This window comes from Dipodomys ordii, unplaced genomic scaffold, assembly GCF_000151885.1.
Source record: "Dipodomys ordii isolate 6190 unplaced genomic scaffold, Dord_2.0 Scaffold139, whole genome shotgun sequence".
NCBI lineage: Eukaryota > Metazoa > Chordata > Mammalia > Rodentia > Heteromyidae > Dipodomys > Dipodomys ordii.
In genome coordinates, this window is record NW_012267355.1 from 4,021,859 (window position 1) to 4,046,830 (window position 24,972).

At 38.6% G+C, this 24,972-nt stretch overlaps 1 protein-coding gene across 2 annotated transcripts in view; it reads right to left on the reverse strand.

The window, feature by feature from the left end:
* Positions 1-24,972, reverse strand: part of Agl (amylo-alpha-1, 6-glucosidase, 4-alpha-glucanotransferase) — a 71,241-nt gene that overhangs the window by 12,185 nt on the left and 34,084 nt on the right. For both annotated transcript variants that reach the window (XM_013031427.1, XM_013031428.1), the window contains exons 12-27: positions 23,930-24,117; positions 21,370-21,493; positions 20,151-20,314; positions 19,506-19,607; positions 19,236-19,391; positions 18,996-19,146; positions 17,123-17,247; positions 16,699-16,811; positions 16,455-16,589; positions 15,992-16,122; positions 11,297-11,433; positions 10,731-10,864; positions 9,169-9,344; positions 4,876-4,978; positions 3,939-4,164; positions 1,003-1,114 (exon numbers count right to left, since the gene is read on the reverse strand). In XM_013031427.1, the coding sequence (XP_012886881.1) occupies positions 1,003-1,114; positions 3,939-4,164; positions 4,876-4,978; positions 9,169-9,344; positions 10,731-10,864; positions 11,297-11,433; positions 15,992-16,122; positions 16,455-16,589; positions 16,699-16,811; positions 17,123-17,247; positions 18,996-19,146; positions 19,236-19,391; positions 19,506-19,607; positions 20,151-20,314; positions 21,370-21,493; positions 23,930-24,117 (2,277 nt within the window). The remainder of the gene's footprint in view (positions 1-1,002; positions 1,115-3,938; positions 4,165-4,875; positions 4,979-9,168; positions 9,345-10,730; positions 10,865-11,296; positions 11,434-15,991; positions 16,123-16,454; positions 16,590-16,698; positions 16,812-17,122; positions 17,248-18,995; positions 19,147-19,235; positions 19,392-19,505; positions 19,608-20,150; positions 20,315-21,369; positions 21,494-23,929; positions 24,118-24,972) is intronic.

Consider the following 24,972-nt stretch of genomic DNA (forward strand, 5'->3'; position numbering starts at 1 on the left):
TCCTGAGTAGCTAGGATTACAGGTGTGAGCCACCGGCGCCCGGCTTAAATGAACAATTTTTAATTTAATTGTATACAACATAATTCAGCAGAACACAGAATTAAGAAAGAATTAAGCTAAGTGTATATCAATATTAGCTAATGAGTTAGTGAATTTGGAGCAGCCACAATAAATTATTCAAAAGCTTGTTACTATATGCTAATACTCGTATTTCCCTCTAGTCTTTTCACATAATATTTTCAGAAGCATTTTTTCAAAGCATCATGATCATAGCTTAAGGAGGATTATGGTTTGAAGCCAGCATGGACAGAAGTTTGCAAGTACCCTTCTCAACCAGAAGCTAGACATGGTAGCATGTGCCTGCTTTCCTATTTATATATTCATAAATGTTTCTAATAAAATATATTCCTAAACTGCTTTCAAAAAGAAATGAATCAGATGGGTGCCAATGGCTCATGCCTGTAATCCTAGCTACTCAGGAGGCTGAGATCTGAAGATCAACATTCAAAGTCAGCCTGGACAGAAAAATCTGTGGGACTCTTATGTCCAAAAACTACCAAAAAGCCAGAAAAAGAGGTGTGGCTCAAGTGCTAGAGTGAAAAAGCTCAGGGATAGCAACTAAGACCTGAGTTCAAGCTCTAGGATTGGCACCAAAAAAATGCAAAAAACAAAAAAACAAGTGCACAAAAGGACTGCAGGTGTAGCTCATGGATAGATGGCCTACCTATTAAACACAAGACCCTGGTTCAAGCTCAGTATCCCCCTCTCCCCCGTCTCTCTCCCTCACACATACACACACACACACACACACACACACACACACTACATACAGAAATCAAATTTTATCTTTCCTCTAAAATCCATGGTGAGCTCAAGAAGTAATCTTTCTCATCATTAGATCTGGAGGTTTTGCCTGCAAATATTTGCAAAGTTAAGGACCAATTGCAAGGTTTACTTTTACCACACAAGTGAATCTAGATGGTGCAGTTAGTGAGTGATTACCTTCGTCCTTCATGTTTCGATCTATCTGCGGCCCAGCATTCCTCTCCCGGAACTGAATGCCCTGCATGTGCCTCTGCATGGCTTCCTGTATGACTTCACACAGCAGCTGGTCCTGTTACAGACAGAGGGTGTTACCTCCATTACAAAGGACATGCCCGCCCCAAGATCCTCAACTAAGCAATGGGAAGAGAGATTAGGGACTGGTGGGGATAGGAGAAAAAAAAAGAAAAAAGCATTTCCTATACCCCAAAGGATACAGTTGACACGTGAGTATTTGACATTACTAGTTTATTCAGGTCAGTGATTACTAAATCATTTGTAATTCTGTAGATATATGTAAAGGAATCTAGTAAGCACATATAGTTTCTATTAGCATAATACATAGTAATTTATCTAATACATCATCCAGAACCTCCATTTTAAATTGACATAGCTGTTCTTACTTACATAATAATATATGTTTTATATATATATATATATGTAATATAGCTGGGTGCCAGTGGCTCACGCCTGTAATCCTTGCTACTTAGGAGGCTGAGATTTGAGGATCAAGGTTCAAAGCCAGCCGGGCAGGAAAGTCTGTGAGATTTATCTCCAATAAACCACCAGAAAACTGGAAGTGGTGCTGTGGCTCAAGTGGTAGAGCACTAGCCTTGAGCTGAAGAGCTGAGAGATAGTGCCCAGGCCCAGCGTTCAAACCCCAAGACCGACAAAAAAAAGTCTAAGTAATATAGGTTATATATATATATATAAAATCACATTTATTATTTGCCTAATATTTATCATTTACCTAATCTATATTAGGTAGTAGCAATAAATTGGTGTAAAAGTTGCATCCTCAAAATGGGGCTCTACCACAAATCTAGAAAATATCCTACCACTTGCCAGGAGCTAGTGGCTCAGGCCTGTAATCACAGCTGCTCAGGAGGCTGAGCCAACCAAGGCTGAAAAGTCTGTGAGGTTAAATGTCCAATTAGCCAGACTGGAGGTGTGGCTCTGGCAGTTTATCAGAGGTGAGCAAAAAAGCTGAGTAAGATCAAGAGGTGCTAAGTTTAAACCTTAGAATTAGCCAAAATAATAATAATAAAAAAAGAGCCAAGTGCTGGTAGTTCATGGGCTGTAATCTTAACTACTCAGGGGCCTGAGATCTGAGGATTGCAGTTCAAAGCCAGCCCAGTCAGTAAGGTTGGTGAAACCATTATCTCTACCCAGCAAAATGCCAGAAATAAAGCTATGGCTCAAATAGTAGAGTGCTAGCCTTCAGTTAAAAAAAAGCAAAAGAGAATATGAGGCTCTGAGTTCAAGCCCTAGTGCTAGCACATCATAAATAAGGAAAATATTCTATAGTGAATGTAAGGAGTACATAAAAACTTTTTTACCCATATAAATAATGAATGTGATATTCAGGAGATATATAACTATATTTTAAAAATAAGACAAAGCACATTAGAAGTAAAATGTTTAGAGCTATTCACTATATTTCATTTGGAAACCTCTCAACAAGACTATCATGTAAAAATTCTTTTAGAAATACTAAAAACAACAACTATGAAGCACCTTTAAAATGCTAAAGAATAGGGGCTGGGAAGTGGCTCAGTGGTAGAGCGCTTGCCTTGCATGAGGCCCTGGGTACAATTCCTCAGCACCACATAAGCAAAAAGAAAAAAGCCAGAAGTGGCGCTGTGGCTCTAGTGGTAGAGCGCTAGCCTTGAGCTGAAGAGCTGAGGGACAGCGCCCAGACCCAGAGTTCAGGCCCCACGACCGGACCCCCCACTAAAAATAAAAGGTAAGAATATTATTATCAGTATTACTAACAAACTTCAGGAAAACAATGTAACTATCTAAATACCAGTGTGCTGTATAAAGTAAGCCTACAGTCACCGAACTAAAAAAGGTCAGTTGACAACAGAGTATTCACAGAAATAATTTTGAACAAGTGTCTGAGTACTTCATGATATAAACATCACGGGAAAAACAACCTATTCTAGGCTGGAAGTAGCTTTGACCCATACTATGGCACATGTGCAACAAATGATGAAAGCAGATCAGAAGTAGCCCCCGTGTTATCTCTGAGTGGAGAAAGAATTGCTCCCACATCTATGAAATGTTCAGAATGCCCTGTACTGGGGGCCGAGGCCCTCACAACTGTCTCCCCCATTCCATAGTTTCTTACCACTGCTCACACTAGACTGAGCCGCAGGTCCTAAATTGCCTCAATGAATGAGTTTTACTATTTCTGTCATCCTGTGTGTGTCGAGCTGGGGATGGAGCCCAAGGTCTCAGGCACACCAAACAGGCACTTACCATTCTTAGACCTCCTTGTAATGAGCACCCACAATTCCCCATCTCTCTTGAAATCCTACTCACCTTTTAGGTTCAGAGAAGGAATAATTTGGCTACTTTCAGAAGTGCTCCCTGAGCCCGACTTCTAGCTCTCCACTTCCCTTTAATAAGACCACATAATACTTCTATGTCTTTCTGCAATGACATTTCTGTACATATCCCCACTTCTACCACTCAACCCCTCCTAATACTAGTAGATTCTAAATAAATAGTGGTAATTGGAATATTTCCTAAGATTTGGATTCTAACTTATATTTTAGTTCAACAACAACAACAAGTTATATTTGAGATGGGTGCTAGTGACTCACACTTGTAATCCTAGCTATAGCTGAGGACTATGGTTCAGAGCCAACCCAGGCAGGAAAGTCCCTGAGAGTCTCACCTCCAATAATCACCAAAAAGCCAGAAGTGGAGGTGTGGTTCAAGTGGTAGAGCGCCAGCCTTGAGCAAAAAAAGCTAAGTAACAGTGTCCAGGCCCAGTGCTGGTACACACACACACACACACACACACACACACACTACTTATGCACACACACTACTTATGCACACACACTACTTATGCACACACACACATACACACACACACTACTTACCAATGCGCCAGCAGGCAGAGGAGCAGAGTCGTCACTGGGATACATTCTGGACACAGGGCACTTGAGGATGTTGACACCATTGGGAACCATTTTGCAGTAGTCCTGGATGCACTGTAGCCACCACCACACAGCGTCCCGGCAATTGTACCTGGCATAAGTTCCTTCACCGAGGAGATTGGGTATGAGACCGTGCCGCAAGGTACCAGCAAATGCTAAAATAATGTTCCTAAAACAACCAGGTAAGTAGGTCATTTGAAATGAAAACAAATACTAAAAAAAAAAAAAAGACAAAAATGATCACTTTTGGTGACTATGTTTTAAGTGCATTTTCTCATTTGCCCTCACTTCTTTATCTGTTTTGTAAAGTCATATTACAGAACAAGCACTTGATTTATTTTTTTTTTTTTCTGTACTAGGGTTTGAATTCAGAGCCTTGGGCTTGCTGAGTGTGTGTTCTAACAGTTGAACCACATTCCTAATTTTGCTTTTTATTTTTCAGATAGGGTCTTATACTACTGCTCAGGGCAGGCCTAGGACCATAGTGAGTCTATCTACATTTCCTGTGTAGGTAGAAATATAAGAATGGACCACAACATATAGTTTGTTTTTTGAGATGACGATATCATTGACTTTTCATTCTAGAGCATAAAATGGTTTACAAAATTTAATTTATTGGAACAAATTTACAAATGATAAAGATAACTTGATCTGCGATATGGAAGATTAAAACTTAGTAACTTTTTCTTCCATTGAGTAAAGAGACTCAATGGAAGAGTCAATCCTATTCAATAAACAGATGAGAAAGGAAAAAATTTAAATGTATGCAGAACATACCACTGAAATGCTGGGAACAAATGGATAAAAAGGGACATTGGACAAACATGCAGAAAAGCACTGATTTATAAATCTGCATTGCAACTTTTACAGAAACTCTTACCTGGCCTCTAAATGGCGCCCAGTAACAAGCAGTAGACCTCTAAGTGCAATGAATGTATCCCTGCCCCAGCAGCGGAAAAGACCAGAAGAAAAATGAGGTAAGCCTAACAGAAAAGATGACAAAGCAATAATATATCAATCATAATAATACAGCCAAACTATGAACTACAGTAACTCACAACACTAACCTGGGTAAGTGACAAGAGGTCTGCCAATGCTCTAAAATTATCTATGGAGTATATTTCTACATTTATGTCAACTTTTGTGGAGTGAGGTTGTGCAGTCTCGTGAGATTCTTGAAGGTTAAGAACCAAAGCAAAACAAGCATTAGCACTGGACTAAACCTCCAGCCCCAGGAACCACAAACAGAGGGATTCCCAACTGAATCTATTTGAATGTGTTCTCAAATAGGGAACAATTTTCTTTTAATAAATTAAAAGCTTAAAAAAAATCAGAGCTCAAATTTTAACATATGCCAGGCGCTGGTGGCTTACACGTGTAATCCTAGCTACTCAGGAGGCTGAGATCTGAGAATGACGGTTCAAAGCCAACCAAGGCAGGAATGTTCACGAGACTCTTATCTCCAATAAACTACCAATAAACAACCAGAAAACTAGAAGTGGTGCTGTGGTTCAAGTGGTAGAGTGCTAGCCTTGAGCTGAAGAGCTGAGGGGCAGCACCCAGACCCAGAGTTACTGGGCCTGATGAAATAAATAAATAAATAAAATTAACATATAATGTAACACTGTAATATAAATTATATACTCTACAAGATTCTCCCTTGATGTTAAGGAAATGATACACATTAGATGGAACCATTACTGGAGGACACACTTAGCAAAATGTGTTTACAGATCCATTATTCTTCATCCAAAATTTACTACAAAACTTTAAGGTATAGTGCTATATACTTCATACAAAATATCTATATCTATATCTATGTAGATAGATATAGATATATGCAGATCTTGAGAATGATTTTTTAAAGTATTATAGTTTCATGGAAAGGCTTTTTGTGTGTGTGCGGGTCCTGGGGCTTTAACTCAGGGCTTGGGTGCTTTCCTTGCGCTTCCCCCCTCTCCCCAAGATTTAGTGCTCTACCACTTGAGCAATACTTCCACTTCTGGATTTTTTAGTGCTTAATTGGAGGTAAGAGTCTCACGGACTTTCCTGCCCAGACTAGCTTTGAACCATGATCCTCTTAGCTCAGTCTCCTGAGTAGCTAGGGATACAGGCATGAGCCACTGGTACCTGGCTTCATGCAAAGTTTTGGCATACACTAGTTATATGGGAGGGGGAATCTCATTATGACATGTCTACCTCTGTGCCTGTACTCAGCGTCAGTGAGACTCTTCATCCTGTTTTCATTGATGATTGCAGTGTATGTGAAAATTATATCTGAAATTTCTTTGTTTCTTATTTATTCAAGGACCATATCTCCTATCTCTCCAGTAGAAAGTTAGTCTTAGGATGGCAGAAAACTTATTTGCTTTTTCACCACACTGAAAATTAGAACTGAAATTATTACTGAAAATTATAGGTGGCATATATTCCTATAAATATTTGTTGAGTAAATGAAATAAAAGACTAAAGGCTAGGGGATAAATTGAAACATGAAAGAACTTGGCTAAGAAGAAAAATCTGGCAATTCTTGCAAGTACTTCACAATGAAGTTTCTGGTTGTTTTGTTTTGTTTTTGATTTTTACTTTCTTGGGGATTAGACATTCATTTCTTCTATTTAGAAAGATCAGAATTAGCCAGGTACTGGTGACTGTAATCCTAGCTGAACAGGTGGCTGAGATTTGATGTATTGTGGTTTGAAACCAGCCCAGGTAGAAAAGTTTGTTAGATTTTCATTTGCAAGATAACCAGAAAAACATAGTACTGGAAGCATTGCTAAAGTAGTAGAGTGCCAGCCTAGCAAGCATGAGGCCAAGTTCAAACTCCAGTACTGAAGGAAAAAGAACAAAAGAAAAAATAAAGAATGAAGGAAAAGAATTAGAGGCAGCATTAGACATTTTTTCTACAATGTACTCAAAATGATTGGTACACAGTTTCCTCAAACATGCTGGGTATTATTTATATATGGGTGACATATTATATAGGTGGCTGAAGATGATTATGACAGTGACAATGATTACCCACAGCACTTGTGTCATAGAGATTTTCCAGTGCTTTAACATCTTGTATGTGACATGTATACAGACTCAAGAATGAGTCTGAACTGGCATGTCTGAAATATCCACAGTTTTTTTGTTAAGAAGTAAAAACTACCTGGGTACTGGTGGCTCATACTTGCAGTCCTAGCTACTCAGGAGGCTGAGATCTGAGGATCATAGTTCAAAGCCAGCCTAGGCAGAAAAGTCCATGAGATTATTATCTACAAGAAACTACTCAGAGAAAGATAGAAGTGGTGCTGTGGCTGAAGAGGTAGCGTGCTAGCCTTGAGCAAAAGAGGCTCAGGGACAGTGCCCAGGCCCTGAGTTCAAGCCCCAAGACTGGAACAAAAAGCAAAAAAAAGGAAAAGCTTCTGTCCACTCACGTCTGTAATACTAATTACTCAGGAGGCTGAGATCTGAAGACTGTGGTTCCAAGCTACCCCAGCAGGGAAGTCTTATTGACAAATTAGTTACACAAAAACGAGCTGTGATTTAAGTGGAAGAACACTAGCCTTGAACAAAAAAACTCAGGGACAGAGCCTAAGCCCTGAGTTCAAACTCCAGGATGGTCATACAAGAACAAAAAAGGTAAAAAGGATAAGTGAACTTGGTGGTGCATGTCTATAATATCAGTACACAAGAGGCAAAGGCAAAAGGATCATAAGCTTGAGGCCATTCTGGGTAACCTAGAAAGATCATGTCCCCAACCTCTTACAAAGAAAAAAAGCTATAAAAATCTCTGGCACTGATACAAGAAAATGTTTTTTGTTTGTTCGTTTTTTGTTTGTTTTTTTTTTGGTCCAGTCTCTGGGCCTGAGCGCTGTCCCTCAGCTCTTTAGCTCAAGGCTAGTGCTCTACCACTTGGGCTACAGTGCCACTTCCGGTTTTCTGGTGGTTTATTGGAGATAAGAGTTTCATGGACTTTCCTGCCCTCTGAGCCGCAATCCTCAGATCTCAGCTCCTGAGTAGCTAGGATTACAGGTATGAGCCACCAGTGCCCAGCTACAAGAAAATGTTTATATCACCTTTTTTTTTTGGGTCCGGTTGTGGGGCCTGAACTCTGGGCCTGGGTGCTGTCCCTCAGCTCTTCTGCTCAAGACTAGCACTCTACCACTTGAGCCACAGTGCCATTTCCGGCTTTTTTCTTTTTGCTTATGTGGTGCTGAGGAATCGAACCCAGGGCCTCATGCATGCAAGGCAAGCGCTCTACCACTGAGCCACCTTCCCAGCCCAACCTTTTTGACCTTTAAGAGTTTAAAACTTACCAGTCACACATGGTTGGAGTTGTCAATTATTGTAAAAGTTTACAATTAAAATTGTTTTGTAGTAATATTACCACAGAAAGCCATTTTCAGTGTCTTAAGATAAGCTCCCTCAAGACCTATTTGTGGGTTTGAGTATAGCTCTATTTTTTGCCAGTATGGATCAGGCAAAAGACCCCATCAGGTTGCTGGAAGCAAGTATTAGAATTTGTTTCTACTTACTGATTCTACTTCTACTTACTGATATGTTTCTTGCCTGACATATTTAATAATTTTTTACAATTGTCCTAAATAAAATGGCAATTTCTATTTCAGTTGTTGGGTATCATAAGCATTTCATCTGATCTGAGCAGATGTACAGTTAAAGAAATTTCACTAACAGAGCCAATATGTAATGCAATAGACACACAGATGGTAGAATTACTTCTCTCCTATGGTTTTATGTATTTCAGTTTAGTTTGGAGAGTTCTAAAGTTCAATGGCCTGAAATGCTAAGTACTTTCTAGAAGTTTGATGGAAATTATTAAAAAGAAAAGCCTGTCCTTATTTGAATTTGTGACTCTTGGTAATTGCAAAGTTGGGTTTCTTTTTAAACACTGAAGAATAAATACAATTGGAAAAAAACAGACACTTGTAGAAGAAAGGTTTTACCCAGCCACGATCCAACAACACATAAATACTTGGTGTATAGTTATAAATAAATAGTAAGTATGGTTAGTATTTTTACACGTGAGCTTCTATGAAACCTTACTAAGAAATAAAACAAAAATCTCCCATAAGATGATGAATTTAAAAGACCCAATCATTTCTCATGGGTTTTCCTTCTTGAACACTATGGAGTTGCATGTTTTGCCCTCTCTAAGACGCCTTACCTGCGGCCAAGGAAGCACAGCACTGCTCCTTCTCTCTGGTGATCTGGTTCAGCCTGTACGGCACATCCACAAGGGAGGGTGAGAGGAGGGGCAGGGAGGGGAATCTCCCCACTCCACACATTTGCACAGACCCCAGGGAAAGGTGCTTCACAAAGGTTGAGCCGTTCTGAACAAAGCTGCAACAAATGGTGAACAGTTTAAACAGATGCAGAAATACCAAATATTTTAGCAGTCTTATTTCACTGGGTTTTCTTCCCATCATGTGATTTTTCTATACAAATGTGTGTAACTGATACTATGATTTCAAATGTTGAATTTAGTTAGATTTCAAACCTGCTTTCATATCACTTTTTATTTATTGTCAGTATTGGGGCTTGAACTTGGGCAACTGTCTCTGCTTTTTTTGCTAAAGACTGATGCTATACTACTTGAGTCACAGCTCTACTTCCGTTTTTTGCTTGTTAATTGGAGATAAGAGTCTCATCTGCTCAGGCTGGCGTCAAACTGTGATTTTCAGATTTCAGCCACATGACTAGCTAGGATTATAGGCGTGAGCCACTGGCACCTGGCCACCCTTTATTTTAGTTAGCTATTGAAGTTCATAGTCTACTGTGAAACAAATGGTAGGTCTTTTTTCCCCCTGAAATGATGTCCAAGTTAATTTGGTAGCTCCTGTGGGTACACTTCAGTTTGTCATATTATTTTACAGAATCTCACCACTAAAAGCAAATTTAATTTATAATAATAGCAGAGTATTTTTTCTTTTAAGTGATGAAAAACTATATATTCTAAAAATATCAACATTCAACTATACTGAATAGATAAAACCAAATAATATAAAATATCATTTTAGTGGGTTTATAGAAAAGATTTTTAGTATCTGAATTTGCTTTGATATACTATAGACTACAGACTAAACTTACTATTTAAAAACTTCTTCAGGTTTGAGTCTATGACAATTCCTTTAGTTTTGATATTTTCTTCCTTTTTTTTTTTTTTAAATTTGTGCTGGTATTGTTGTACTCTAGACTTTTTACTCTCCTTAGGCTTATTTGTTCATGGCTGGTACTCTACCACTTGAGCCTTGTTTCTACTTCCAACTTTTTGCTTGTTAATTGGAAATAAAAATCTCATAAATTTGCTGGGTACTGGTGGCTCACACCACCAGCTACTCCTAGCTACTCAGAAGGCCAAGATCTGAGAATCATGGTTCAAAGCCAGCCTAGGCAGGAAAGTCCATGAGACTCTTATCTCAAATTAGCCAGCAAAAAACTGGAAGTGGTGCTGTGGCTCAAAGTGGTAGAGCACTAGCCTTGAGCTGAAGAGCTGATGGACTGTGCCCAGGCCCAGAGTTCAAGCCCCATGACCAACATAAATAAATAAATAAATTTTTCAGCTAAGCTAGCTTTGAACCTCAGTTCTCAGATTTCAGCCTCTTTTGTAGGAAGCATTAAAGCCACTGGCACCTAGCTATGTTTTAGTTTTTTACACCCATGTATCAAGTGACTCTGCAGATAGCTACTACACAAACATTTCTATTACCAGAGTTCTGTTGTCTATACCTTGACATCTGCTTCCATGCTGTATCTAGAAGAGTGGTATATGCACCAATTAAAATAGCATCGAAGTAACATGGGATGAGGTATCGTGGGATCTGCTTCAGGTAGAAGAACATAGCCTGTAACCATTTACCAACCTGTTATAAAAACAATTTAAAAGGTTAATTAGCTGTGTATATAAACTAAGTATATGTGAAGAGATAAATCTAAACATGTGGGGCTGGGAAGGTGGCTCAGTGGTAGAGCGCTTGCCTTGCATGCATGAGGCCCTGGGTTCAATTCCTCAGCACCACATAAGCAAAAAGAAAAAAGCCGGAAGTGGTGCTGTGGCTCAAGTGGTAGAGCGCTAGCCTTGAGCTGAAGAGCTGAGGGACAGCGCCCAGGCCCAGAGTTCAGGCCCACGACTAGACCAAAAAAAAAAAAAATTTAAACATGTAACTTTGCTATCCAGATATCTAATTAACTAGATTTCCATTTATTAGAATTTAAAGATAATGAAGGGAAGAAAACAGCTCAAGAACACATGTAAATATTATATATAATAGAGATATAATAGAGCTTTACTTTACCTCAGCAATATTTCCTGATCGAGATACAAGCCGGCCACTGACATAGTCAATCATCCAATCTCCAGATCTCAAATTATCACAGAAAGGATGCCCCAAGTCATTCTTTGGTCTTATTTCTGCCAATACGGACATTAATCCTGAAAATTCAGACATTTCTACATTACTAGCAGAGCTGAAATGCTCCCTAGACTCGAATGGTTTGGGGTAAACACGGAGGGGAAGACACAAAGGCAGCCTGGTCCACAATGGTGCTTAGTGTGGTGGCAGGTAAAGGTGGTACAGGATAGAACAGAATACCAAGACAACGGATGGTGACTACTGCCACAGGAGCCAGAGCTTTCCCAGAGTCAGAACTTCTGGTACGCTTATTCAAATACACCTGTCCTGACTTCAAGAAGAAAAACAGAGATGCCTGTATGTATTGATGTTAAGACATGGTAGACTCAGTACTATTCAGGCAGATTTAAGAAAATCACAGAAGTGGTTTCAGAAAGAACAGGAAATCCAATGTGATATAAGAACAAAGTCAGCTTTGGAAAGAAGAAGTTGTTATGTTTGAAACATAACAGGAAACACTTGGAACTAATCAAACTATCAAAGTGCAGTATTAGGCATCTAATGATTAGGCTGAGTTCTTAATCAGAAGTATTAGAATTCCTATGACTACACAGTGGATTCTGTCATTTAAATGATATTAAGAACTGTACTTATTTCACTCAATAAGACAATGATTTCTACCTTTAAAAATATTTTGAAGCCGGGCATCGGTGGCTCACCCCTGTAATCCTAGCTACTCAGGAGGCTAAGATCTGAGGATCGCGGTTCAAGGCCAGCCCGGGCAGAAAAGGCCGTGAAACTCTTATCTCCAATTAACTACCAGAAAACTGGAAGTGGTGCTGTGGCTCAAGTGGTAGAGCTCTCGCCTTGAGATGAAGAGCTGAGGGACAGCGCCCAGGCCCAGAGTTCAAGCCCCACGACTGACAAAAAATAAAATAAAATTTGAGCCAGGCACTGGTGGCTCATGCCTATAATCATAGCTCCTTTGGAGACTGAAATCTGAAGTTCAAAACCAGCCCAGACTGAAAATATCTGAGACTCTTTATTTCCAAATAATCAGCAAAAAGCTAAAAGGGAGGTATGGCTCGAGTGTTAGAGCGCCATCCTTGAGGGAAAAAAACAGCCAAGCAAGAGGACAAAGCCTTGAGTTAACCCCCTGATACTGGCACAAAAAATTATTCTGGCTTTACTGTGTCCTTTTCACTAAATTCATTTGGTTAGAATTTGATGGATTTTACTGTGCCAAGTTTTCAGACATTAAAAATGAATACATTTAAGATATAACTTTTTCCCCTTTTCATCTTCCCTGGGAAATAAACTTTATAAACAGACTAGGCAACAAGATAGTATAAAACACTGCTCTACGCATGTCCTAGCACTTTCAAGGAAGATGAACATTGCTCAGGAAATGCTGGCAGCACACTGACTAAGGAATCGCATGACAGAAGCAGTGTTTCAGAAACATCTGACAGAGATCAAGGGCAATGATTTGTGTGGGGGTAAGAAGAGATTGGAAAGCTAGTTAGCTGGCTTGGATAGGATGGTAACTATAGAAAGAGGAGATGGTCTGCAAAAGGGAATTTGAGAAAGTGTCTATACAGCATAACTTCTAATTACTGAGGAAATCTAACAGAATATGGAGTATTACAAGAAGAAGGGAAGGAGGCAATGGAATGTTGCTTAGGAGAGAGAGATCAGGTTTGATTTTGTTTTAGGATGCTATTAACTGTGTTAGAAATATCCAGTGTGTTGCTGAAACTGTTAAGCTGTTAAAGGTAGCCGGATGCTTTATAGGTGGCTCACATCTATAATCCTAGCTATTGAGGCTGAGATCAGAGGATTGAGGTTCAAAGTTAGCCCAGGCAGACAAATCCACAGACTCATCTTCAATTATGGAGTAAAAAGCTGAAGTTCCTCAAGTAGTATAATATCAGCCCTAAGCAAAAAAGCTAAGACAGCCTGGTGCTGGTGGCTCATGCCTATCATCCTAGCTACACAGGAGGCTGAGATCTGAGGACTGCGGTTCAAAGCCAGCCCAGGCAGGAAAGTCTGTGAGACTCTTATCTCCAATAAAAGCATTAGAAAACCGGAAGTGGAACGTGGCTCAAACAGTAGAGTGCTCGCCTTAAGCTGGGACAGCGCCCAAGACCAGAGTTCAAGCCCCATGACTGACCAAAAAAAAAAAAAAAGCTGAGAAAGTGCTAAGCCCTGAGTTCAAGCCCCAGTACCAGTACAAAATCATCAACAATAACAAAACAACTATTAGATGGAAAAGGGATTGCTTGTAAATTAAGAAACAAATAAGATGAGAGTAATTGTATTCAGAAAAGGTAAGCATGGTCACTTTATAAGACAAAAATCAATTAAAAAAAAGGTATTACAGTACATGGTCTCCCTGATAAGTGGATGCTAAATCCAAAATGTTAGGTGATACGACAAAACTAACAGGACTTAAGAAACAAAGAACTCCTGCTCATCTGGTTGAACCACTACTAAATATCCCCATGCTGCTGATCACATGTATGGTGTATAACATGTGAACACTGTTATATATTACAGACTGTGATAGACAATTTGCTCCAGGAAAGTTAGAATGAACTGGTGACTTAGAAATTATGTAATCACTTAATCACAATCAAAAAAAAAAAAGAACTTCGGGGAAGGGAGGTAGGGAGGGGATGGTAGGGGGAAAACAATGGAGGGGCTAACAATGTTCAAGAGGAAGTGTACTCATTACCTCACTCATGAAACTATAACCCTCTGTATAGTATCTTTACAATAAAAAATTAAAAAAAAAACAAATAAACCCAGTAAATAAAAATGTTCCAGAATGTGAAAAAAAAAGGTATTACAAAAGTGTGATATAGTAAATCAAGTAGTAGGAGTTCAATAGTTTAGAGCAAAAGCAGAGTAAAATATTTGATTAAAACTTGTAACATAGATGCTTCTTTATAACTCATGCACAAAGTATTTTGCATTACAACAAGAATATTTTTAGGAATAAAATCCAAAATTTCCTAAGTATAAAAAGTCTCAGAAAAGTTCACTCCTGTTTTGTATGTGCTTGGTTTTCTAAGAGGGATAAAAGCTACAGAAAATAGCAACAACAATAATGAAAAAGATAAATCTGCTGGGTATGGAAAGTCATGTGCAATTCCAGTTACCCAGGAGGCAGAGACTTGGAAGACTGTGGTTCAAATCCAGCCTGGATAATAAGTCCATGAAAATTCATCTCAATAAAAAGGTGTGATGGTTCTAGCCTGTCATCTTAGCTGTGTAGGAGGATCACAGCCCAGGCTGACCAGAGCAAAAAAAAAGTGTGAGATACTATCAGAAAATTAAGTAAAGAAGGACTGGGGCGAGGAGGAGTCATGTCACTGAAAGAGTAGAGGACCCACCTAGCAAACTCTGGTATCATAAAAACATAAGTATGTAAAGAAACAAACATACACTCTACTTTCTCAAGGAACAATCTGTGCAATGGAATTTTATATCGAAGGCTTTCCAAGTGCTTACCTTGAACTAAGCCTAATTTACAAGAATTAACTCTAAACCTATGCATAGACCCTACTTCAGGCATTTACACTATCTCCACTTTCCAGAAGAAACACTGACATGCAGAATCTAACTCTCTACTGCACGGTTCTTCAGCTACTCAGTGTAACCCAATAAGTCTGGTTGTAACACCTATTTCTTAACACATGCACCCCCCCTTACTCTTTCACTCTCACTCTCTCTCTCTCTCTCTCTCTCTCACACACACACACACACACACACACACACATTAATTCCTCAAATAAGGGACCATATTCTCAGGGCAAATAAGGTTATAGTGGCACAGAAGTGAACTAGGTACCAGTGGGAGAATAAGGAAATTATTATGAAAAGGAGGCACTGGGAAAGCACAGAACCAAGAATACAGGTTCTATGGAAAATAAGAAAATTGTAACAACCAGCCGGATTAAACTGATAGCAAATACTTAGTTAATTAGCCCATCTTACTAAATACATAATATTTTGCTATCTATTCTCTTTAGAGTATGAATCAAACATGTAATAAAAAAATTCCAATCAGATAAAAAAGAAAAATGTGTTATATTTACAACCCATTCCCTTTTGGAGCTCTACTGGGCAAGTTCTGTATTTGATTACAGGATAAACCAAGTCAAGAAATATTAATCAAGATTAATATATATTTAAGAAGCATAAATGACCTGAAGGAAAGACACAGAAACCACAATTCTAGGTTAATACTTATTACTGAGTACTTTGTGCCACATCCTGTTTTTAGTGTTTTATGTGAATGATCTCATTTAATCTTCATATAGTCTTCTATTTATATAATATTATTCAATTTTATTATTACTCTTTTTTGAGACAGCGTCTTGCTATGTAGATCAGTGTGGCCTCTTCCTACCTTAGCCTCCTGTGTGCTGAGATCATAGATGTTTACCAACCCAACCAGCTATTAGGCACATTTTGTTGAAGCAAAAATTGGGCTTTAGAGATGTTATATTCCAAAAGACAATGAATAAGGGGCAAAGTCATACTGTAAACACAGGTGTTATGCTCTAAGCTCATACTCTTACTTCTATAAAGAAGACACTTAACTTGTTTAACCTCTTTATAACGGCTTACCTTGGAGGCCTGCATACTTAAGCGGTGACCAGTTTGGTATATCGTAACAGCCTCCACCATCTTCTTGTTCTTCTGACTCACATCGATAAAGTATCTGGTTTAGCTCAGCCAAGGTTAATTTAGAGGCAATACTAAGAATTAGAACATAAAGACAACTGAGTAAATACTAAAGTTTTACCTGTTTTATACACAAAAACAAAAGGAGAAAACCTAGTTCAGAAAAATGAAGTGCGTACGTGTGTGTGTATGTGTGTGTGTATCTACATGAATATAACATGACAAAGCACACATAGGCACAAATGAGAAAGCAATAGTAAACAAATGTCCCCAGCAGCGGGTGCTGACACTGCTGATCCTTGGACCATCCACTGAGTAAGCAGCAAAGCTATGGAGGCTATTTAAAATCAGTTAAGTCAGGCCAGTCACTAACATAATAAATCTCTACAGAATAAGGTACACTTACGAAGCAAAAGGGATTTTTAGTATAGGATCTGAGTTGTCAACAGCCAGGCTCCCAGATTTAAAGTGAGGACTGAACTGTGTCAGATGATTTCGAAGAATACCAACAGCAACTTGGGCATGTGGATCAAGGCTAACTCTGAATAATGTGAATAAAAAAAAGTTAATTTTTAGGAGCAACGTACTCAAAATGAACAGGCTATTTTAAATATAAGTAAGGTCAACAGTGTGTACTCTAATGAACATACCTGAATATAATAACACTTCCTGGAGATAAATTTTCAAATTCTATTTCTTGAATATATTCATTGGGTCCTTTTGTAGCAACTCCAGCTTGTTTAACAATTTTACTTTCATTCAGCTTGGAAAAATTATATAAAACAATTCATTCAACAAATAATTTTAATGTCCTTAAAATATTAAACAGGGGCTGGGAAGGTGGCTCAGTGGTAGAGCGCTTGCCTTGCATGCATGAAGCCCTGGGTTAGATTCCCCAGCACCACATAAACAAAAAGAAAAAAAAAAGCTGGAAGTGGCACTGTGGCTCAAGTGGTAGAGTGGTAGCCTTGAGCTGAAAAGCTGAGGGACAGTGCCCATGCCCAGAGTTCAGGCCCCACAACTGGACCCCCCAAAAAAATATTAAACAGAATAGAAATAAGTGCATCCCAATACCTGAATATGTTCTTTAATTTCTACTGTGATATTTGGCAATCCATTGATTGACTTCTCATCCTTCCTATAAGGATTTGTGCTTCTCTCAATAGTTCTAGCTTCAAGAACTACCTCTTCAATTTTGCCTAGGAATGCATAAAATTCTTAATCATTCTTAAGATACACTAAAAATTAAATAGAAACAGTATTAAGCATAATATTAACAGCACATAAGACAGTGAAAAATCAGTTTTGTAGCTGACAAAGGGAAATGTTTTGAGAACAATCAATGACCCAAAGAAAGGTTGAACTAACACTGTACAGTGACTGAATTCTAGATAAAGAAACTAAGTGGGGGGCTGGGAGTATAGGTCAGTGGCAGACTGTGTGCCAAGCACATGAGGTCCTAGGTTCAATCCCCAACATGAAAAATACAAACAACTACAGAAAACTAACATGAACACTAACTATGAACCAGACAGATTATTGAATAGAAATTTAGGTATAATCAAGGAAAATAATGATTATTTAAACCCAAAACATTTCAGGTTGACCATTTTTCCAAATTGGAGTTATATGCATATATTTAGAAACTAGCAATACATAACAGAATGTGATTATTTTTACGGGACTCTTCATTCTCTCAATGAACTGGCTAGTAGTTGATGCTTGCACAGAACCATGTTATGCTATAAAACACCATCTGTAACACCAAACAGAATATATCTAGAACTAAGCCACTCAATAAAAAAGAGAGTCTTGGGGACTTGTTTTATAACTGTTATATGTTTAGGGGAGACAGTGATTGTTCAAAAGAGGCAGAACTTCAGTTCTTAAAGAATATAAACACCTGGGCCTTAGTGACCCATGTCTGTAATCCTAGCTACTAAAGAGGCTGAGATCTGAGGATCATGGTTTGAAGCCAGGCAGGAAAGTCTCTGTGAGACTCTTATCTCCAAAGAACTACTCAAAAACCAGAAGTGAAATGGTGCTGTGGCTCAAGTGGTAGAGTGCTAGCCTTGAGCACAAAGAGGATAAAGAATGGCACCCAGGCCCCGAGTTCAAGTCTCACAACTGAACAACAACAACAAAAGAATATAAACAATTCATGTACTAGTAGAGTAAGACTATTTAAAGACCAGTAAAAATATTTATGTGGCTAAAATAGTGGTATGATATGGGGCTAGAATGGTGGGTGAAGATGAATTTTTATGAAGAGGCTTAAAAATTAAGATAGTTTCCATTTTATATGTGTACATATACTTAAATTTTGCTTTCACAATATATAATTATATATATACGAATACATACATGTGTAATGTGTGTAAATATACAAACATATGTAAACATATACACTTCATATATACACACATAATATACAAATAGATTGTCCAGGATGTGAGACAAATGTCCATTTTATATGTATTAGGAAAAAAACAGAATATGTAAGATATAAACAAGAATATTTCACAACTCAAAAGCTTAATTAACATTTGAGAATATTTCTGTCCAGAGTTTGATTCACACAGAAAAACATGTTATATAAGTGCGGCACTTGTGGCTCCACCTGTAACCCTATGTACTAAGGATGCTGAGATCTGAGAATCATGGTTCAATGCCAGCTTATCCCCAATTAACTACCACAAATATGGAGGTGGATCTGTGAGTCATGTGGTAGAGCAGCAACCCTGAGTCAAAAAGCCAAGTGAGAGTGTGAGGCCCTGAGTTCAAGCCCCAGGACTGGCACACACAGGCAAAATACAAGCCAAGATTCTAATTCCTTTTCTCAATAGCATTTATATTTGTCTTGCACTACACACGGCATATAAAGACAATGGCATGAAACATTTGAATACAGTTGAATGTAACGGTAACAGTTCTCAGGTTACATTACCAGGGATACACATTTGAGGCACTTCCTTGCTGTAAAAGGAAGTTTTGGGATTCCTGAACGCAGTTCTGGATACAGCCACAACCGACTGGTGGGTACTGGGCGAGTGTCTTGTGACTGCCACTATGTCTTCATCAACCTGATCGACATACACCTGAGAAATGGAAAGAGCAAGGAGGTTAACACTCCACCTGGAAGCTGGTGGTCCTCCAGAAAGAAATGCAGAAAACTTAAGTTTCTTGCCTGAATGAAACCTTTGGCCCCAAGCTCTTGATGAAGTTTATTGACAGCACACCTGGCTGCAATAATTCCACTCTGGAAATTGACATCACTTGTATTGGATGGCGAGGCTCCAGGATTCCAAGAAGTATAAAATCTTTCTTCAGAAACCACTGAAATCTAGAGAAAGGTACAACTTGACCATGTATACATTACAGTTACAATGAGAGCTTTGGATGAGAGTGATCAAAGTTGGTAGTCATGTGGCTGGTAAGGAACAGCCGGTGAACTAACCTGGTGAGGCACTAGCTCATCATAGCCTCGAGTGCTTCCACTAGCGCAGCATGCCATAGAAACAATAGTGGTACTCGGGAGAGCATCATAGGCAGATCTATGCTAGAAAACGAGAAGAAAGCGAAAGTTTACTTTCTTTCATATGCAAAGTGCTAGTATATAGCATAATGAAAAGGATAATAACATAAATACATTGTGTGTGTGTGTGTGTGTGTGTGTGTGTGTGTGTGTGCGTGCGCCAGAACTGGGGTTTGAATTCAAGGCCTAGGCAAAGTTTTAGTATTTTTCCTCAGGGCTAGCACTCTATCACTTGAGGGACATCACCACTTGTGGCTCTTTTGTTGGTTAATTAAGGATGGGTCTCATGTACTTTCTTGCTCTGGGTGGCTTTGGACAGTGACCCTCAGAGAGCTAAGCCTCCTGAGTATCCAGAATTACAGGTGTGAACCACAAGTGTGAACCACTGATGCCCAGCTTAAACATACTCTATTACAAACATTTATTTAAAACATACCACAAGACATCCTAAAAACCATATAGTACAATCACTTTTAAGCCTAAGCTACTACTTTTTGGAGTATGTGGGTATTATAGATACTAAGTATAACTAAATGTCATGAATCCATGAAAAGGACTGGTGCTTACCACAATAGGACATTCGTTATCATGGGTAATATCCATAAACAGGGCATGGGCAATAGCTGGCATCAAAGGCCTCAGACAGGGCTGAACAAAGGATCCTACAGGCTCTCCTCCATATCGGTAAACCAGCCTGCCTTCTTCATGACTGTTGTATGCGCTCATTGCCTCTGTCAAGCAATACAGAAAATTTTAACAATCAGTATTACTTGTGTCCGAGGAGAGGTTGCATTTCTTATCACGACTGATTTTTAAAATACAAACCTCATCAACATTATCACAAACAGGCAACTAAATGTTTACAAATCCTAAGAAGTCTTCTAATAACTGGAAAAATAGCTCTCGTAGAAAAAAGAATAGGGGATGGAGGGAGGCATGGCTCAGTGGTATTTTGCCAGCCTATCAAGTGACAGGCCCTGAGTTCAAACCTCAGTACTACCAAGAGAAAAGAGAGGGAGAAAAAGAAAAAATGGTAACAGTAGTTTCACTTACGCACTTTTACATGATTTGTATCAAATCAATGAGAGAAAAACATAAAATCTAGTTAGGAGATGAAAAACAGATTTGTATATTTTCTATAAAAATACGGTTTTGTTTGTAAACTATCAATTTACTCCACTGGATTTTTATTTTTTGAGAAAGGATCTTGTGTAGCTGGTGCTGGCCTTGAACTTGTAATGCTGGCTCCTGTCCCTCTGGTCTTCCAATCTGAGTAAATTCTTTTCTTTTTTTCCCCTTCCTTCCTTCTTCCTTCCTTCCTTTCTTTTCTTGATTCTCCTTCCTTCACTTCCTTCTTTCTTTCTTTGTAATAGGGCTTGAACTTGGGGCCTGGACACTGTTTCTTAGCTTTTTCACTCAACACTTGCACTCTAACATTTAAGCCACATTTCTACTTATCTTTCTATTTGAAATTAGTATCAACAAAATGCAGAATTTTACTGACAAAAATTGGCTGAGCTTGGGGAAGTAGAATAATAGACATACTGATCAAGATGCATGGTCCACATAAATTGACATGTTGAACTGAAACTCCTTTGTACAACTATTTAAAAGAAAATTTTAAAAATGATTAAAGTTAAAGAAATATATTGAGTTATATAAAAAATATATAAACAATTTAATAGACTTTTAGCTGTGTTAAAAATTTTAAAGGTATTATATAACTTTTCATCTACTTAACGAAAAGCTGAAGTTTTAGACAGAAAATGGACTTCACCAATCTTACCTCTTATCAAGGAGCTAATGCCAAGTCTAGTCACAAAGATATTGTCCAGCTCTTCACTTCCCGTGAACAGTTCAGCCACGACATATAAATTGGGTTGCAGTTTCCTAGCGGCATCCAACATGTACTGCAAAAATTACAGTTGCATATGTAAAAGAGAAAGGAGGGCAAGGTGGACAGAGAGGAAGGAGGCACGGCTAGGTGTGGATTTGACACAGATTATGTGGTAAGACAAAACAGAAATTCAGAAATAATTTCCAAATAGATTTTGTACACATGTAAGAAAACACCAACAGACCAGAATGCATAGGTAATATGAAAATGTTTACAGTACAGTAAAAAAAAAAAAGGAAAGATTAGATTTTGTAAAGACATAGATAGGGACACAAGGGGGAAAAGGGAAGAAGAAAAAAATGTTAGTGTCGATAAAAAAATGTAAACTGTGTGTATTTTTTTATGCCTTTCTTAAGACTGTCAATTTCCCGATGGTTGACTAAGTTTAACTGGTAGGTACTATAAAGCTATGTATGCTCTGAATGGCCAAATTAAAACCAGTACTAAACTCTTAACACTTTACAGTTTTCACATTGGTGCTAACTTTCAAGCTGAGAATCACAATATGCTGGCTTATAATAGGAAATCAGATTGGTTCTGATTTTTTTTTCTTTTTGGTGTAACATCTGCACAAAGGTAAATAAAAAATATTTGAGATGCTATCAGGTAAAAAAATACAATCCTACAAGGTTTTGTAATAACAAATGAGGGGCATTAATTTTAACCTCCATTTTTTTCTCATAATATTATAACAATGTGGGGCTGGGAAGATGGCTCAGTGGTAAAGCACTTGCCTTCCATGCATGAGGCCCTGGGTTTGATTCCCCAGCACCACATAAGAAAAAAAGCCAGAAGTGGCGCTATAGCTCAAGTGGTAGAGTGCTAGCCTTGAGCTGAAGAGCTGAAGGACAGTGCCCAGGCCCAGAGTTCAGGCCCCACGACTGACCGGACCCAAAAAAAAAAATTATAACAATGTTACAAGTATATTTTTAGGGTTTTTTTTTCTGTTGTTAAAGGAACATTTAAAAAACACACTTCAGGCAGGTGCCAGTGGCTCATGCCTGTAATCCTAGGTACTCAGTGGCTGAGTTCTGAGGATGGAGGTTCAAAGCCAGCCTGGGCAGGAAAGCCCAAGAGACTCTTATCTCCAAGTAATACCAAAAAGCTGGAAGTGGAGCTGTGGTTTAAGTGTTTGCATTAGCCTTAAGCACAAAGTTCAGGAATAACACCTAGGCCCTAAGTTCAAGCCCCAGGACTGACACACCAAAAACAACAACAATAACAAAGACCTTCCAACATTTTTTACAGCTAAAGCAGCTTAACTAACATTTATTACTAAATCATTCCAAATTAAAAGACTAGATTTTTTTTATCACCAAGCTAGAAATAAATGTAATACTGTCCTCAAAGTATAAGCGTAGATATTTTCAGACAAGCACATATTTTCAAAGATCATCTATGAGTAGGAAGCTACTATAGATCTTATAAGGAGGTTGAAAAGTGTGTTCATTTGCAAAAATGTTTTAGGTAGAATATAGTATTATAAATATTGGCATTGTTAAAAGGTTGCTTAAAAATCCTCCAAATGAATAGACAATTATGTTTACGCTTTTGTTTTTATGAATAATTGAAAAGAAATTGAATCAATGCAGCTAAAATTAACTTCAAATGCCACAATGTCAATTCTAAATAATCACTGAGGGATAGGGGTACAGTTCAATAGTAGAGCATTTGCCTAACATATGAAAGGCTTGCCAGGCACTGGTGGCTCACGCCTATAATCCTAGCTACTCAGGAGGCTGTGATCTGAGGATCAGGGTTCAAAGCCAGTCTGGGTAGGAAAGTTCGTGAGACTCTTATCTCCAATAAACCACTCGAAAACCGGAAGTGGCGCGCTGTGGCTCAAGAGGTAGAGCACTTGTCTTGAGCTGAAGAACTGAGGGACAGTGCTCAGGTTCAGAGTTCAAGCCCCACGAACGACAAAAAAAAACACAAAAAACCATATGAGAGGCTCTGGGTTTGATCTCTAGTACCACACAAAAATTAAAGCAACAACACTAACAAAAAACTTCATCAAACAAAAAAAAAACTTCATCAAAAGATCGCTAGAGTTAGGTAAATTATACAATATGTTAAATATTACCACCAAATCAATGTAGCTAACACAGTGAAACAGGTATCTACAAAGTCTATTTTTGTTGTTGTTGTTGTCGGTTGTGGGTCTTGAACTCTGCCTGGATGCTGACCTTCAGTTCTTCAGCTCAAGGCTACCATTCTACCTCTTGAGCCACAGAGCCACTTCTGATTTTTCTAGTGGTTAATTGGAGATAAGGGTCTCAACGACTTTTCTGCCTGAGCTGGCTATGAACCATGATCCTCAGATCTCAGCCTAATGAGTAGCTAATGTTAAGGGCGTGAGCCACCAGTGCCCAGCTACAAAGTCTATTTAAGGATAGGATACTGAGTGTCCATTCTGAATGGAGATGAACTGTGAATTGTGCTTCTGTACCTCAGCCACGTGGAGAGGTGTTGAGTGGCAGTTGTCCAGACGTACTCCCTGGAAATAAGTCGCAGTTATTTCCGTGTATTTTCTCATGTGTGCCCAGAGGTAGGGGCAGTCTTCTGGTTTATTCCCATAGCGTAATTTAACACTGTCTCCCCAGCAAATAAGCTCTCTCCTTAAATATACGTTTGAACCTGTTAAAAGAATCTTGCTTTCAATGGTTCAAGAACAAAAAACGAAAATAATTACACTAAGGAAACAATTTTTGTTTTTTTTTTGGATCCGGTCGTGGGGCCTGAACTCTGGGCCTGGGCCCTGTCCCTCAGCTCTTCAGCTCAAGGCTAGCGCTCTACCACTTGAGCCACAGCACCACTTCCAGCTTTTTTATTTTTTCTGTGGTGGTGAGGAATTGAACCCAGGGCCTCATTCATGCTACCTTCCCAGCTCAGGAAACTATTTTTAAATTGCCTTTTTTTAAACCACAATGACATATTGGTTATAATTTTATCTAAAATGGGGATGAGGATATAGCTCAGGGGCAGAATATTTGTCATGTATGTGTGAAGACCTGGTTCAATCCTGAAGAACAAAATAAAAAAATGCTAAGATGGGAGATAAAGTTTCAAAAAATTAATATTAACTTAAATCTCATGGGTATTCTGCAAAAATTCTAGTATAGTCTCTTCTAGAAACATGGGTTTAATTTAAAAAATTCAAGTTGTTTCTTAAGGAAAAATGGTAATAGAAATATAGAAACAACAGTATATATAAAAACTTTAAAGAACATAAACACACACACACAAACACACACACACTTTGTTTTTTGAAACAGTTTTGCCCTGGGTCTAACCCTGAGTCTAACCCAGGCTGGCCTTGAAATCTCACTCCTATGACACATAAGATAGATATGTAAATAGATATATAAAAGCTATTCAGCTGGGCACAGGTAGCTCACACCTGTAATCCAAGCTACTAAAGAGGATAACATCTGGGCTGGGACTGTGGCTTAGTGGTAGAGTGCTTGCCTAGCATGCATGAAGCCCTGGGTT